The sequence below is a fragment of the Anoplolepis gracilipes genome, chromosome 3 (assembly GCF_047496725.1).
Source record: "Anoplolepis gracilipes chromosome 3, ASM4749672v1, whole genome shotgun sequence".
NCBI classification, from domain to species: Eukaryota; Metazoa; Arthropoda; class Insecta; order Hymenoptera; family Formicidae; genus Anoplolepis; species Anoplolepis gracilipes.
This window is the reverse complement of record NC_132972.1, coordinates 6894341-6910828: the sequence shown is the minus strand read 5'-3', so window position 1 is coordinate 6910828 and position 16488 is coordinate 6894341. Positions and strand designations below refer to the sequence as shown.

General features: G+C 31.0%; 4 protein-coding genes across 5 annotated transcripts; 2 read left to right on the top strand and 2 right to left on the bottom strand.

Annotated features, from left to right (window-relative positions):
- Positions 1 to 85: 85 nt before the first annotated feature.
- LOC140663774 (mitochondrial-processing peptidase subunit alpha) lies at positions 86 to 3950 on the bottom strand. Of its 2 annotated transcripts, XM_072888231.1 has the most exons (12): positions 3862 to 3947; positions 3634 to 3769; positions 3303 to 3556; positions 3129 to 3208; positions 2699 to 2884; positions 2466 to 2558; positions 2176 to 2348; positions 1900 to 2011; positions 1604 to 1812; positions 1146 to 1311; positions 833 to 965; positions 86 to 759 (listed from the first exon to the last, which is right to left on the bottom strand). In XM_072888231.1, exons 2-12 carry the CDS (start codon positions 3687 to 3689, stop codon positions 581 to 583), a joined length of 1641 nt encoding a protein of 546 aa, XP_072744332.1. In that variant the 5' UTR covers positions 3690 to 3769; positions 3862 to 3947; the 3' UTR covers positions 86 to 580. The 2 variants fall into 2 exon arrangements, with proteins under 2 accessions (XP_072744332.1, XP_072744331.1); XM_072888230.1 differs by having other exon boundaries at positions 3634 to 3950.
- Positions 3951 to 4155: 205 nt separating this feature from the next.
- P115 (general vesicular transport factor p115) lies at positions 4156 to 8253 on the top strand. The gene is made up of 12 exons (XM_072887837.1): positions 4156 to 4356; positions 4522 to 4750; positions 4807 to 5063; positions 5161 to 5362; positions 5462 to 5613; positions 5696 to 5886; positions 5973 to 6145; positions 6440 to 6867; positions 6953 to 7133; positions 7277 to 7461; positions 7561 to 7941; positions 8008 to 8253. Exons 1-12 carry the CDS (start codon positions 4279 to 4281, stop codon positions 8068 to 8070), a joined length of 2520 nt encoding a protein of 839 aa, XP_072743938.1. The 5' UTR covers positions 4156 to 4278; the 3' UTR covers positions 8071 to 8253.
- A 227-nt stretch (positions 8254 to 8480) lies between these two features.
- On the bottom strand, positions 8481 to 12685 carry Nd-75 (NADH dehydrogenase (ubiquinone) 75 kDa subunit). Its single transcript, XM_072887838.1, has 12 exons — positions 12570 to 12685; positions 12171 to 12335; positions 11767 to 11874; positions 11316 to 11681; positions 10836 to 11057; positions 10614 to 10749; positions 10180 to 10532; positions 9912 to 10097; positions 9640 to 9829; positions 9239 to 9414; positions 9003 to 9137; positions 8481 to 8905 (listed from the first exon to the last, which is right to left on the bottom strand). Exons 2-12 carry the CDS (start codon positions 12324 to 12326, stop codon positions 8753 to 8755), a joined length of 2181 nt encoding a protein of 726 aa, XP_072743939.1. The 5' UTR covers positions 12327 to 12335; positions 12570 to 12685; the 3' UTR covers positions 8481 to 8752.
- Positions 12686 to 13142: 457 nt separating this feature from the next.
- On the top strand, positions 13143 to 15036 carry Eef1beta (elongation factor 1-beta). The gene is made up of 3 exons (XM_072887839.1): positions 13143 to 13330; positions 14293 to 14720; positions 14819 to 15036. The coding sequence occupies exons 1-3, from the start codon at positions 13251 to 13253 to the stop codon at positions 14971 to 14973; spliced, it is 663 nt and encodes a 220-aa protein (XP_072743940.1). The 5' UTR covers positions 13143 to 13250; the 3' UTR covers positions 14974 to 15036.
- Positions 15037 to 16488: the final 1452 nt, after the last annotated feature.

Genomic DNA, 16488 nt, shown 5'->3' with positions numbered 1-16488 from the left:
ATCAAGAGGTACAAGTTGACTTTATAATAACAATTTTTATACAGAATCTAATTTTGTTATCAATACTTGACTCGTTTCTTATATATTTATTTATGTGGTACAAATTTAAACGAAAATGCCTACAGTTTACGCGAGAATTAACAAATTAATCTTGTGTATCTTGCATTAAGCTTCTGGTTAATCAATAATTTTTACTTTCTCTTGTGCTGTTGAACAATAAATAATTTTTAATTTTTTACTTTTAATGAAATATTTTATGTACAATCTATTTGAAATAATAATCACGTATAGCGACAATATTACAATATAATACAATATTAAAAAAAAGATTCATAATTTAATAAATTTTATTCAATTTTTATCTAAGAGAATTAAGAAATATATTTCACATTGTATAAGTTTTTGCTTAATATGAAATTGAATATTAGAGATCAAAATGAAAGAGACAAATATAGGCCTTTATATTCTTTTTTTATCTAATAAAGTATTTTTATATGATTATTAAATAATTTGACATGCGGTTAAGTAACAAGTAGTTTATTTAGGACGAGAAGACGGTTTGAATATTTTATGCATGATTTTAACGAAAAAGTGACAATCTGCTTCGAGAACCAGGTAACCGACCTTGCGAATCAAGCAAGCCATTTTGAATGTCTGCGATGGAAGGTATGGTTTTTACTTCCCCGCGTGCCGCTATGCAAGGTGGTGATTTCAATAAACGTCGTGCTACTCTATCAATATCGTCCTTAGATATTCCATCTGTAAGCATAAAATATTTTTTTTTTCATTATTGAGAAAACATTAAAATTACAAAGTTAACTCTCCAATTTACCAATGGCTTGTATGAAATATTCTGGCCTTTTTCTAGAACCAGTTGCTAGAACTTGTCTACCAATATCTTCAAATACAACGGGCCGTTGTTCCAAATTCATAAGTAACATCGACTGCAATTGTTTCTTTGCTCTCTATACAATAGAGAAAGAAATTTGATGTAATTATTGATTATAAGACAATGATTTAATGAAAATGAAATTGTGTGTGATTTGGGGTTTATAATTCTTAACATTTTATTTAAAACCTATAAGCGTGTTTTTGTTTAATTCAAAGTTTAAATTAATTCAAAGATACATAAAATAAAATCATACCGCTAATTCATTATCTGAGACCCCACTTGTCATGGTGACCATTTCATGTACAATTACTTCTACCATATCTTTCACATAAGATGACGTACATGAGGCGTGAATACAAAACAGACCAGTATCTGCATAAGCATGATTGTATGCAGTTGCACTATACAGCCAATGATACCTAAAACATTAATTAAAATTAATACATAGTCTATTATGATATGCTCTTGATCAAGAGATTTATAAAAATGAGAAAAGTTTCTAACTTGCACATAATGTTTAAGGTGTAAATATGAACTTTACAAATTAGAAATTTATTCATTCACTCTATAATTATAATAAAGATAATATAATGCAAAAGATGTTAAAAAAGATATAAAAAATAATCATCTTTCTTTTCTTCTTATATTTATTATATTTCTTTTCTTTTTATATTTAAAAAAAGTATATAGAAGAATATAAAATTATCTCACCTATTCAATACATTGGTGTACAAACGCGTGTACATGCCCTTTCCAGGTCCGCCAGCGCTAAAACTGCCGCCGCCTCCCATCATCATATTTAATACGCACATAGCAACAAAATCTGGATCTTGATGGGAACAACCCTCCAAACCTATAACAATGTGTGACAATTCGGGCAAGCCACTAGGTCCCGCGTAAATTGGCACATTGCATTCCTCCTATTCGAAATATAAAAAGATTTTTATTTCTTTTAATTTCATAATAAGAAAGGAATATTTGTAAGCACACATGTGAATGAGTCATACCATGACACATCCTGCACTGTATTGTGCAATAGATTTATCAACAGTATTTGCATTATTTGGCAGAATAAGGTCAGTTTGTTCCTCCCAGATAGGTTTTTGATCTACAAAGTATCTACAACAGAGATATTATTATTAGCAAAGATTAAAAAAATTTTCATATCATCGGTATCAATGTCATACATTGTAAAAATGACCATTTAACTTATTCTTAAAAAATATACCAAATTATTTATAAACTTATCATTACTTATATTACTGAAAATTTATAACTATTACTTGTTAACAGCATGGACCAAATCATCATGTTCAACACCAACTCCAGCAACTACCATTCTACTCGGTACATAGTGATGCTTGAGATATGTGTGTAAAGTCTTTCTGTCAATCTTTTCAATGTTCTCTCGTGGACAAATCTTGGATAAACCTAAAGTGTTGTTTCTATATGCAGCCTATTGATATAACATACCCATAATTACATGTTTTCTTTCCTTATAACAAGAAAATATATTTGTAATTCTAGTAAAAAAGAATATGTTTAAAACACATCAATTATATTTTCAACTCACAGCATGAATCATATCCATTAATATGGGTTCTTGTTCTGGCCTAGTGTGTAAAGACTCCAATTCAAATTGTACAGTTTGTCTGGCAATTTGCACCTGCAAATGATTCAACTTTAATTTGTACAAATATAAAATATATTTAGCAGTTGGATAATGTTTATGAAAACTATGTTTTATAATTTAATAAAATATTATGAGAAATACAGAGGAATGGTTCTTTACATATTGTTACCTACCTCTTCCTCTGTAATTTGAGGTCTCAAAACAATATCTCCGAGAACTTGAGTTACTATATCCAATCCGTTACGTTCCGCCGATGCTGCATAAACAAATGTGTCACGAGATGCCTGGCAATCACATATACCACCATGTTTTTCTAATGCCAGCATTATTTTATCTTTGCTATTATATGTATTTGTAGACTGTAACAAGCAATATAACATAAGTTTGTGTACATTTTCTTATGACACATTTTATTAAGCAAAGTATGAGTAAAACCATAAATAATATTGATTATAAAACATAAAACATAGTTATAGTTAATAGAGAAAAAATTATAATGTTAAAACACATATATTAACTAAATGTATAAATCAATAATCTCTATTATTTACTTATTACTTCACTAAGATTTCAATAATAATATACTTAATGAAAGAATCTTACACCAAATGCTAATTTTTCGAGAAAATGTGAAATGCCACTTGGATATGCTGCTTCATATCGTGGACCTGAGTCAATAAGAACTGAAAATCAAGATAATATATTCGTTTAAATAGATTCAATATAAATTATGATTATATAATTTAAATTATATTCCTTAATTTTTTTTCAACTCACCACCTATGGTACAAAATTGTCCAAATCTATTTTCTGATGCAACTTTTAAACCATTTGGTAAAACTGTAATTTTTGTTATTTGATGCTCCTCTTTTGCAGTGGAATATATAGGTTTTGGTAGATTAGGGACAGGTTCTGTCAAAGGTGGAAATGATGTAACTGATTCCTTTTGATTTTCATTTAAATCAATAGGTATTTTTTGAGAGGAAAGATTACACCTCTGCCAGACATTAAAGTATTTTGTGCAAGTAAAACTGTGAAAAATAATAAACTTTTTTAAACTTTTCTACACATTTTATAGATATACTCGATGTCACGTTATCGCAATTACCTTTTTTTAATTGCAGCAATTATCGGTTTTTGTGACATCTTCGAAAATGTATACATCTTGGTCAAATTTGATCTTTAGCTTACAATAATAATTCTGTTGTCAAAAATTAGGACAGGTTTATAGATGGTAAATGTATCTGGTGGAAAAAGGATATATTAAACTTTCTAACTACGTTTTCATACAACGCGAATATAAGTATACAGCACATTCATCAATAATACATCTTACGAATGTGTATAGATAAATGATAATAATTTGAACTTTATTAGGTTAATTTTTTTATTTATATATTTATAATCCGTAATTCGATGGTTCGATGATTATTTCATTGATTGGATGATATTTCTAGATTAGCTACTGCATATAGAATTCGTCTACGCGTAGCATAAAAAAGCAAAGATTCCTTTATTCTGATTGGTCAATTCAACGCTACTTTAGCACATGGGTAGGATTTCTGAACTCATCTAATCTGACATCATGTCTACTCGGTGTTCTGAAAAATCTTACGCGACATCGTATCTCGTATCTTGTATCGTACATCGTACATCGTACGTAATCGCTCCGGTGAATCGTTTGAAATGTCGATGTGTGACGTGTGTAGTTTATATTAGTTAACAGACGTTGAAAGTTTGACGGAAGGAAAGAATGGAGTATTTTAAAAGCAGTCTGAAATCCGTTTTAGGAACCGCTCCCGCAGGGACGCAGCCGACAGGAGCCGATACAGTGAGTGAAATTGATAATACTCGATAATATGTTTTCCATACGCGAGAGGTTATTTCTCATACATTGTCAATTAATTGATAATATTATTTTTTGTCGTAATAATATTAATTAATTAATAATTGTAATATGATTGCTCTTATGATATCTGTGTACCTTAATAAACAGGTGGAAAGATTAGTAGACAGATTGCAATCTTCCACATTACTCAATGACAGAAGGGATGCCTGTCGTGCGCTCAAAGCATTATCGCGCACGTATCGTGTGGAAGTTGGTGCTCAAGGGATGGATGCGTTGAGACAAGTGTTGGAAATGGACAGGACAGATTGCGAGATAATCGGTTTAGCCTTGGACACCCTGTGTAATATAACAAGTCCTGAAACATTCGATGAAGAAGGTAAGAGTTAATCTTTGTTATTAATTTTTCATCTATTTATTCCTTGTTATTTTCAGTGGATAAACATGGTCCTAAAAACAAAATAGGAGAACAATTTACAGAAATATTTATTAAGCATTCAGATAGTATTGGATTAGTACTGACATTTCTCGAAGAGTTTGATTTTCGTGTCAGGTGGCCTGCACTGAAACTATTAACACATTTATTAGCAAACAGATCTAAAGATATTCAAGAAATAATTTTGGTCAGCCCTATGGGAGTTTCTAAATTGATGGATTTACTGAGCGATAGCAGAGAAGTTATACGCAATGATGTATGTTAAATTAATAATTTTTAAGTAAATACTTTTGACATTGGAGAAGATATCTCTTTCTTGCTTTGAATATACATTATTTACAATTATTACATAGGTTTTGTTACTACTTATTCAACTAACAAAAGGCAATGCAAACATTCAAAAAATAGTAGCATTTGAAAATGCATTTGATCGTATATTTGATGTTATTGAGCAAGAGGGTAATGCAGATGGTGGTATTGTTGTGGAAGATTGCCTCTTACTAATGTTAAATCTTCTCAGGGGAAATGTCAGTAATCAAAACTTTTTTAAAGAAGGTAATATTTTCAATAATTAAATATTTTCTCAATAATTTTAAATTAATAATTCTTATAATTTGGCTCTTGTGTCATAATTTGTTATATTGCAATATGTAGGTAGTTATATTCAGAAATTGACACCAATGTTTCAAATACCGAATGAAATAGAAGACAATAATTTCGGTGGCTGGAGTCCACAGAAGGTGTCCAATGTTCACTGCATGGTGCAAGTTGTACGAGCATTGGTAGCACCTAGTGCTCCTGCTCAGGTAAACATATTAGCATATTCGCAAAATTCTTATTTATATTTTATTTTCTCATTAATAATTAAATAATATTATATATGTGAAGGCAGTCGCAGCTTGTCAACGAACTATGAGAGCATGTGGATTGTTGCAAGCATTGTGCGATATATTAATGGCTAGTGGAGTGCCCGCGGATGTATTAACAGAGACCATTAACACTGTAGCAGAAGTCATAAGAGGAAACGCTAGTAATCAAGAATTTTTGGCGAGTGTTATGGCGCCGAGCACTCCTCCTAGGTATGGATTTAAATACATAATCGTTTTATATATTAATATCATTTGAGATATTGAAAAACGATTTACAAATAAGTACATGTATCTAGACCAGCCATTGTTGTGTTATTGATGTCCATGGTGAATGAGAAGCAACCATTTGTTTTGCGGTGTTCTGTATTATATTGTTTCCAATGCTTCTTGTACAAAAACGAAGTAGGACAGACTCAGTTGATTCAAACTTTATTACCACAAGGCAACGAGGCACCGTCACTTACTACAGGTTTATTAAGCTCTTTTAGATAACTCTTAATTAATATGTATACGATTAGTTTATGAGATATACACACTCATACTATATATATATGTATATAGTATGAGTGTGATATCTCATAAACTAATCGTATATATTATATATACTAATATATGTATATACTAATATTTATATTGATGTAAATATACAGACCAAAATATATAGATACCAAATACATTTATTTATATATAAAGAAATCTTTTTAAAGCAAGAAAAACAAAAGGTCTGACAATAGAATGATGCAAATTTTGTATTTGTTGTTAGGACAGTTGCTGTGTGGCGGATTATTCTCTACAGATTCGCTGTCAAATTGGTTCTCCGCCGTGGCATTATCACACGCTTTGATCGAGAACATAAGTCAGAAGGAACAGCTTTTAAGAGTGCTCCTCGCAACCAATATTGGAAAACCACCAGTAACACTTATGCAACAATGCGTTATGTTATTGCAACAGGGTAATAAGACACAGTGTAAATTGGGCCTATTAATATTGCTCTGTCGATGGACCTCGTATTGCCCGCTCGCAGTAAAATCATTCCTAGCTATTGACTCTTCAGTGGCGTACTTGACAGCTCTTCTTTCGTCACAAGAGAATAATGATGATTTACAAGAAACTTTACTGCAGAGTATGTGCGCCTTGCTGATCGGTATCTGCGTATACTTTAATGACGATAGTGTACCTACATATACAAAGGTAGTTTACGATATTTACCGAAGTTATATTTGAAGTATAAAACGTATATAATATAACGCGATAATTTTTGTATGTTATCTTGCAGGAAAAAGTGTGCAATTTAATTGAAAATAGAATAGGTGTGGAAAAATTTCAAGACGCGATTGGTGGTATTGCTAGACACGAGATATATTCTCGCACATTAAAACATCCTCAGCCCTCGGCGAAAAATCCGTCGGAACTTTTACTAGATCACGAATTTTGCAGATTGCTGAAAAGTTTAGAAGGTACTTTTATTATATATCTATTGTATTGATATTTTATAATCACATGTCGTTGAAACGTTAATATCTAAAACTTTTACAATGATAAAAGAAATTTAACATTCTTAGTTTCTTTTTGAAATACAAATAATATTTTTTTCCTTTAGGTGTTGTAATAAAATCAGTGATAGATGCTAATAATGAACATCAAAATAGAAATCAGTTATCTATGAGTTTATCTGACAATACATTGGTTTTGCAATATAAAGATCTCATAAGAGAACAAGATGTACAAATTCAAAAGCTAAATCAAGCTAATGATACTTTATTAAAAGAAAAACAAGAACTTGAGGTACTAAGCAAATTTTAAAAATATTAATTTTTTTAAAATGGGTGTATATTATATATATGTATATAATTAATATGTAATTTTTTTAACACTATTGCACAGGTACAACTACAAGAATTTCGATCGACCGTTAGTCATTTACGAGACCAAAATTTGGTTCTTCGAGCTGCACAAACAAATATAGGAGATGCAAAGGAAATAGTTGTTTCTAGTAATAATATAGATTTGGAAAAAGAATTGCAAACATACAAAACAATGGTTGCAGATTTGGAAAATCGTTTAGCTGAATATATGCACATGGTGCAAGAGCACAAAGAGAAAAATAATGAAAAGAAAGAATCAGAATTAGAATATCAATTAAAATTAAAGACAGATGAACTTGAAAAATTGAAAAAAGACCAAGAAGATCTTTTAGAACTTTTGACTGATCAAGATAGTAAAATTATGCTGTATAAAGAAAGATTAATTGAATTAGGTGATAAGGTATGTTTTACGAAATCATTTAATATAATACATTGCAAACAAAATGTAATTTTTTTTTTTTTTTAGGTTGAGTCTGATGAAAGTTCAGGTGAACTTGATACAGATGACCAACCAGAATCAAGTAACTAAGACATTCTCCAATTGACGTTTTCCAGATAAATCAATAACGAATTTTTTTTTATATATAGTAAACGTTTCTTTTTCTATAAAATTTTATTTTGTGTTATATTGTAAAAATACGAAATGTATATACAAGTATAATAGTTATTAAATGCAAAGATATTAGTATCTCTCAGAAGCTAAAATATATAAATTTAATGAAAAAATATTTTAAGTGAAATGAATTATATTATTTTATTTTTGCACTATTAATATTATAGTAATAATATTCAGTAAAAGTTTGTAAAAAATTACGTAATTGTAAAAGCGGATTGCGTTATTGAAGAAATTATTGTTTCAAACATTCCTGTATATTCAATATAATTTAACATTCAAGCACATTCTAATGATATTTGTATATAAAAAAAATTACTCAAAAATAAATTTATTATATTTATTTTAAATAGTTTATATTATCCTATTAACAACGAATATACAATTAATGGGACTGATAGAACCAACATTTATAGATTCCCATTTTCAGAGTTATTTAATATACAGAGTTCTATAAATACATTTTAATGCTTTGTTTCCGTATTTTTTTTATTACCGTAAGATGTCATAATATCTAGCCAGTATTACCAAATAACTAGCAAATGAGAATTTTATTCAATACAGTATTGAATATATATTCAATATAATATTGAATGATTTATACTGCACTTTGTCGTTGTTTCATAACTGCTTGAATACACTTTGCCATAGTTAAAGATGCTCGTGATACTACATTAGTCATGAAAAACTGATCCAACGTCTTTTGTTTGATGTCCACAGGGTCTGGTAAAAATGATCCTCCAGACTGTGCCTACGTAATATAAATAATATATATATATATATATATAGATAGATAGATAATATTGTCCATATTTGAGAAATTAATCGCATTTAATCAAGATGCAAACCTTGGCTGTCTCCAAAGCTTGAGTAAAGAAATTAGCTGGTTCAACGTTACCGTATCGTACCAAATGTGGCGCAACTTCTTCAAGTCTGAATCTTATTTCATTTAAATTATCATACGGCAAAGTAACACCGGCCATCTGTAATTTAACAAAGTATATAATTATCATATGTATATCTTGATTACTGTATAGTAGTCTTAACATTTATGCATTTGCTACGGACAATTTATTTAATATACCTCAGAAAGGGCGCGAATAATTTTCCAATCTGGACGTGCTAAACCAGGCGGTGTAATTGCCGCGCACGTTTGTTGCGAGCGTCCTTCTGTATTAACATAACTTGCGACTTTTTCAGTGTATGCTGCTCCAGCTAGTACAACATCCGCAATGGCCGCTCCAGCATCACCATGACTCCCTAAAATCATAAATAACATTTAGCATAAACATATAGTTAATTAAAAATTATAAATTGATATATAGGACAATATAAGATTGCAATATAAATAAAATATAGTTTTAAATATAATTATTGATATATAGGACAAAAATGGTAAATTTTATAAAATTAATATATCTGTATAAATATATATATAAAATAAAAAATGATTTTTTAAAGCATTGTTTACGTGTGTTTACGTACCTATATAAATGATAAATGTGTTTGGAAAATCTTCTTTCTTGATGTTTGCATCATCAGCACCCAAAAGGAATAGAACTTTTGGTTGTTGTTCTTTAATTTCTTCTACAGTCGAACCATAACCGATATCTAAAGCGGCAACTTGAGAAGCATTTGTATGCAGTATATTTAAGACTTTCCAATCCTGGGGAACCTAAAATAAAAAAAAAAAAAAGATACATAAATATTACAATTTCTCTAAAATTATCATATAAAAGAAGTTAAAGAAAATTTACTTTCGAGTTATCTCCTAAAGCCTTCGCCAATTCTTGCGTTTCATAGAGAATCTTAGCTCCGTCCTTTCGAGTTAGCTGATCGGCACCTAAGATAACAAGTGGTTTCTTAGCCTCTTTCAGAGTTGCAGAGAATGGATGTGAACCGTTACATAATTTCGTTATTACGTCGAAGGAGTCTCCCAAGTGCTATATAAAAAAAAAAGATTATATTTTGTAAGAATATACTGTTAGAAATGAAATATAACGTAAAATAGGTAAAAATTGATACCTCATGATTATATGTTAGATCTACGTCCGAACCGATAAGAGCAATTGTTTGTTCGCCATGTAGATAGCCCTTCCTGAGACGCGTATTTACTAGTGGTGCTTCGTATCTCGGATTTGTACCAATCAATACTACGACATCCGCGTCTTCAATCGCAGCGATAGTGTTGTTCAATAGATAATTACTTCTGAGATCGATACCTGATCCATCTTTCGGGAAACATTGTTCTGTGGCTAAACTTTCGCTACCCAATTTGTTCACTAAATCTTTCAAGGCGATAAGAGCCTCTGTGTCTGCCAATTTCCCAGCAATCGCAGCACATTTATCCGCCGGCACATTCGCTATGGATCTAGCGGCTAATTATCAAGACGTTACGTATATAGTTTAAATAATAAAATGTAACAAATCTAGAGACAAATGTATAAATCCAATCCTACCAGCAATAAGTGCATCTTCCCAATCAACAGCTTGCAATTTTCCATTAATCTTAATCATTGGCGTAATAAGTCTTTGTCTTTTAAGTCCATCGTATGAAAAACGGGCTTTGTCCGAAAGCCATTCCTCATTCACTTCCTATCAATTGTACAATTATTATTAATGACATTTAATAAAATAACACTTTGTATAATATTTTTGCTGCAAAGAATAAGAATATTTACCTCATTTACTCTTGGTAGTATTCTCAAAACTTCACCAGTCCTGTGAGAGATAACTATGTTGCTACCAACAGCATCGTGAACGTCAATACTGTCAGTGCGACGTGTTTCCCATGGACGAGCAACAAACGCATATGGTTTACTAGTTAATGCACCCACAGGACAAAGGTCAATGATATTGCCAGATAACTCTGACAAGAACATTTTTTCGACATATGTTCCCACCTTTAAAATTATTATATATTTGTTACACAAATATAACTCTCGAAATAATTTTCGTATTATTAACATTATCATAATTAACAATAATTCATTTTTATTTCAGTATCTCAACACATTTAAAAAATTGAAATTTGATATCTTATAATATGATAAAACTAAATGGAAACAATTTATCTTTTATTTTTGCAAGATATTTTTTAAAAATATAAACTAATAGTGCTTTTATATTCTTTAAATATACAAATTAAATTTTAAATATACCTGCATATCATTACCACGACCAGTTGTTCCTAAATCATCAATACCAGCTATTTCTGAGGCAAATCGAATGCATCTTGTGCAATGTATACAGCGTGTCATAACTGTCTTGATTAAAGGTCCAATATCTTTGTCTTCCACTGCTCGTTTCCCAGAGAAATTAATATCGACGAATCTACTCCTATCGGTTCCAAAAGCCATGCTTTGATCTTGTAAATCACATTCTCCGCCCTGATCACAGATTGGACAGTCCAATGGATGATTAACTAACAAAAATTCCATAACACCTTCGCGAGCTTTCCGTGTCAGATCAGAGTTGGTTTTTACTTTCCAGCCTTTCATGACTGGCATAGCACATGCAGCAACTGGCTGCAAAATAAGAATAAAATAAATATAATGAATTAATTTTAACACATCTTATTTTTTTATATATATATCACTATGTTATATATACCTTAACTTGCTTCTCTATTTCGACAAGACACATCCTGCAATTACCAGCTACAGCAAGACGTTCATGATAACAAAATCTTGGTATTTCAACTCCTACTTTGGCAGCAGCCTGAAAGACAAAATAATCACATAAATGTTAATATATTTTATTATCCATTATATTAATTTTAAATTATTATAAATGCAATATATAATTTGTCATAATATTTGTAATAAAAAACATACTTTATCGTTTGTAATCTAAAGTTATAATTTATATAAACTTGATAAAAATATTTTTATATATAATTTTTTCACAGAAAAACAAGAATATTTCTTATCTTAAATAAGAACATTATTTGACATTTCTTGCAGTGAGAAAAGAAAACTGAAAGTATACAAAGAAAAACATATATAAACACAAACCTGCAAGACTGTTGTTCCTGGTGGTACTTGCACAGGCTTGTCGTCAATGAAGAGTTCAACCAATTCTTGCTGTGACTTGGATGTTGTATGAAAATTGATAGCGCAGAACCTTCCATTTGCCAGGCCTGTGGCCCGCACAACCGGTAGCCTCAACATTTCGCCAAACTATCAACACCAGTAATCACACTTTATTATGTAATAAACAAATTTCGCACAGTTGCGAATTAACCTAACTGAGAGACTATAAATAAGCAATAAGGACATATGTCTTTGAGAGACATAACGTTGTCATAACGCAATATCCGAACATCTTTACAATAATTGAGAGTGTTCGTCTACTGAGATTACCTACAACTTATAAATCTCAATCAAATAAATAACCATCTATTTTTTAAATACCTTCTGTAGACGTCAAAAACACTTAACGATCCGCGCAGAGCTCATGATGAGCAATGGCGACAGGAGAGCACTAGAGCAGGAGAAAAACGTAATTGTATTGGTTACTTTGCGTCACCATGTATATATCATCTCATCGATCAATGAATTTTACCTCTGAAATAATACGATATTAATTATATGTTGCAAACAGTAGGGACTCTTAGAGATTTTTTATCTTTATAAATTTCTCTCTCTTACTTTTGTAAATACATATATTAAAAAATTAATTTGTCAATTATATATACATCGGACAGAAAAATTGTGAAAAATCAAAATTCGAAGATATCCATACCAATGTGTGATTGGTTGATCGACATTTTCTCTAGGCTATCGTTGTTCGTTCTGATTGGTTGTCGCTCGACTCACTCTATCTCTCTCTACCGACTTGACAATCACCAGATTTCACTAGCGTTAGGTATTTCTCCGAGCCTACCCTGCACCCTGCTTCGCACGAGTAGGCGCTGGTAGCTGGTAGGCGCACCGGAACGAACGTCACACGTCACGTCGAGTAGAATCGCCGGATCGCCGCGCTGGCGCGCTCGCGACGCACGCAGCTCTCTCTTCCGGCGACCAGACGAAGGGGTCTCCGCTGACTCGTGCTCTCGGTCCAACTATTTACTCGTTCAGGAACACGTTCTCGCTATGGCCGTTGGTGACCTGAAGACCGATAAGGGCGTCGAGGACCTTAACACTTACCTCGCCGATCGTAGTTATATCGACGGGTGAGCCTACTTCTAGTGTATTTCACGCGCGACTTCGATATGTCTCCGGTACACGTGCTCCGTTCGTCGCGGCACGTTGGCGTATTCTCTCCTCACGCCCGCTGTATTACGGTATTTCCTCGTAATGCCCCGGTAAAGAAAGCTTATCTCGATCACGAGTTGTATATATCGTTCGCACTCTTCTTATTTACAGCCGCCGATCTCGCCGATGTCGCGAGAGGCGGATCGCGGCATTTCCAGTTATCGCGTATGAATATGTGTCACATAGACGACGTACACACACATACACACACACCGCACGCACGTACAATCACGCACGCCTTATACTTATTTTTACGTCTCTTCTTTGATCTTCTTCCCTTCTTTTTAGATACAGCTCTGTGTTTTTTAAAATAAACTTATTTTACTCACTGTTGCACTTTAGTACATGCAAATCGTATCTATTTTCACATATGGGAGGATATTTGATAATTTTTATCACAGATAATAAGTCGAAAAATATACTTTATATTTGGTTGTATGTTATATACATATATCTTATTATTTTTTTATTATATAAATAATATATATTGTAAAATAAAAAAGATTTTATCTATATTACATATAAAGGATGCTCTCTTTCCTAGTTTGAATATTAATGAAGATTTAATATAAAAAAAAGTCTCTATAAGTATATTTGTCTTATTCTCTTCTATCTTTTTAAATTTTATATATTTATTTTTTACATCTATATTTCATTTACTTTATAATTTGTAAGAAAAATTATAATAAAGTTAAAAAATTTATATCAATTATATATCTAATATAATCTAATCGATATATTAGAACAATATATAAGAAGATACATTAGACTTTATTTTTTGATAAATATGTTATACGAATTTCTAACAATGATAGAATTGATAATAAGGATCATCTTTAAAATGTAAAATGTATTGTATAAAAGAATTTACACCCAATAGGTGGCAACCAACTCAAGCCGATGTTGCAGTACTCGAGGCACTGGGAAAAATACCAACGTCTTCGAATCCTCATGTACTTCGTTGGTACAATCATATAAAATCCTACGATCTTAAATCGCTTCCTGGAGAAAAGAAAACTCCTTCCATCTTTGCTACCGCTAGTGCTCCAACTTCGTCTACGGCAAAGGCGAGTGAAGATGATGATGACCTAGATTTATTCGGTTCGGACGAGGAAGAGGATGCGGAAGCTGCAAAAATCAGAGAAGAAAGGTTAAAAGCATACGCAGAGAAAAAATCAAAAAAGCCTGTAGTTATCGCCAAATCGAGTATCGTGCTAGATGTGAAGAGTTGGGGAGATGAAACTGATATGAAAGAAATGGAAAATGCAGTAAGATCGATCGAGATGGATGGTCTCGTTTGGGGTGCATGTAAGTTGTATTCCCTTTATCGTTTTCTTATCTGTCGATATATATGTCGGACATTTATTGTGGGAACAAATTATTAAATAAATTTTATGTTTTTCTAGCAAAACTTGTCCCAGTGGGCTATGGCATAAACAAGTTACAAATAATGTGCGTGATAGAGGACGAAAAAGTGTCGGTGGACTTGTTGATCGAACAAATTCAAGAATTTGAGGATCTAGTTCAATCTGTAGACATTGCTTCGTTCAACAAGATCTAAGAAACGAAAACAGCTCATTACTTTTAATATTGGAATAATAAATATTAATTGTTTGTATATATACACATAATTTGTTACTCTCTTAACACACCCGAAGAATATTCCTAGTGCAGTTTTCAAAAGTGATAATGCTGCTAAAGTTTCATTGCAAATGTTTATTTTGATATTTTATGTATATTATTAGGCAGAGACGTTAATTAGTGTATGTGTATCGCATGTATATATGCAGCACAGGAAAATAATCTTTCTGCCTCAATACATCTTCGTGCACATTCTACCTAGACTTGCTAGATCAAACTTTATTGGAGTTCATCTATATAAATATGTCATTTGTGCCAAAGTAATAGACTGCAATACATACATACATATATATAACTAAAAAGAAGTTTACATTATTGCTACTAATGTAAAAGCTTTAATTGCAATTATTAATAAAGTAAAACGTTACGATTTTATACGCAAAGATATTTTTTGTAACATGGAAAATACATCGGAATTATATTGCACAATGGTTATCGATTCAATTCAATTTTAACATATTGAATTTGAAATGTATATCTCTCTCACACAATCTTATCCTCTAATTTTTTTTTAAACTTACCAAAATTACCGCCTCTCTGTTAAAATGTCCGTCAAATGTGAATTTATTCTTGACCAAGATTTGTTTTTGATAGTGCATTATTTTTCATTTATGTTTGATATATATTATAATGGCAAAGATATATTTCTTCTCTCTCTTATTCTTAATAACGTCGAACAGAATTCGTTGATATTATGAACGGTGGAAAAAATCAATGTACGTAAATCTAATCTATATAATTTTGTCTTATTATATGTATTTTTTTCTTTTTAATCATATTTTTTTTGTCCAAATTATGTTTCGCCGAAATTATAATGCATAGTTTTATATTAACATTGAATATTATGTACATATATATATATATATATATATATATATATATATACATTATACATTTTATTGTATATATATACAATATATACATATTACATCAAGTTTTTATCTTACATAAAATATAATATTTATAATTTTTTTTTTAGTTTCTAAATTTCTTAATTTTTCTCGAAATATATTTTTCAAAATTTCAATTTTTGTATTCAAATTTTTCTAATTCTGCAGCGATTTTTTAATATATAAATGAAATAATAATAAAATTTTTTTTATTATATAAATGTGAAAAATTCGAGAGGTTTACAAAATCATTTCGATGCAATGTTATCAGCTTCATACAAGAATAAGGCAATAAGTAGTCGTAGCAAGAAAATAATATGGAGTCATCGTAATGTGGGACAGGGATTTTTTACAGACATTGTATACCGCTTGATGATGTAACAGGAATTTCAGAAATTTTATTCGCGTCAGGCGAATACATCGATTAGATCTGTTTCGTATATGTGTATCTGTCTATACATTTATCAGGAAAAGTGGAGTTTCCTCACTCATTAGTTTCGTAATGTGCGTCATTGCGGGAATTTCAACGAATAATTTCAGTTATA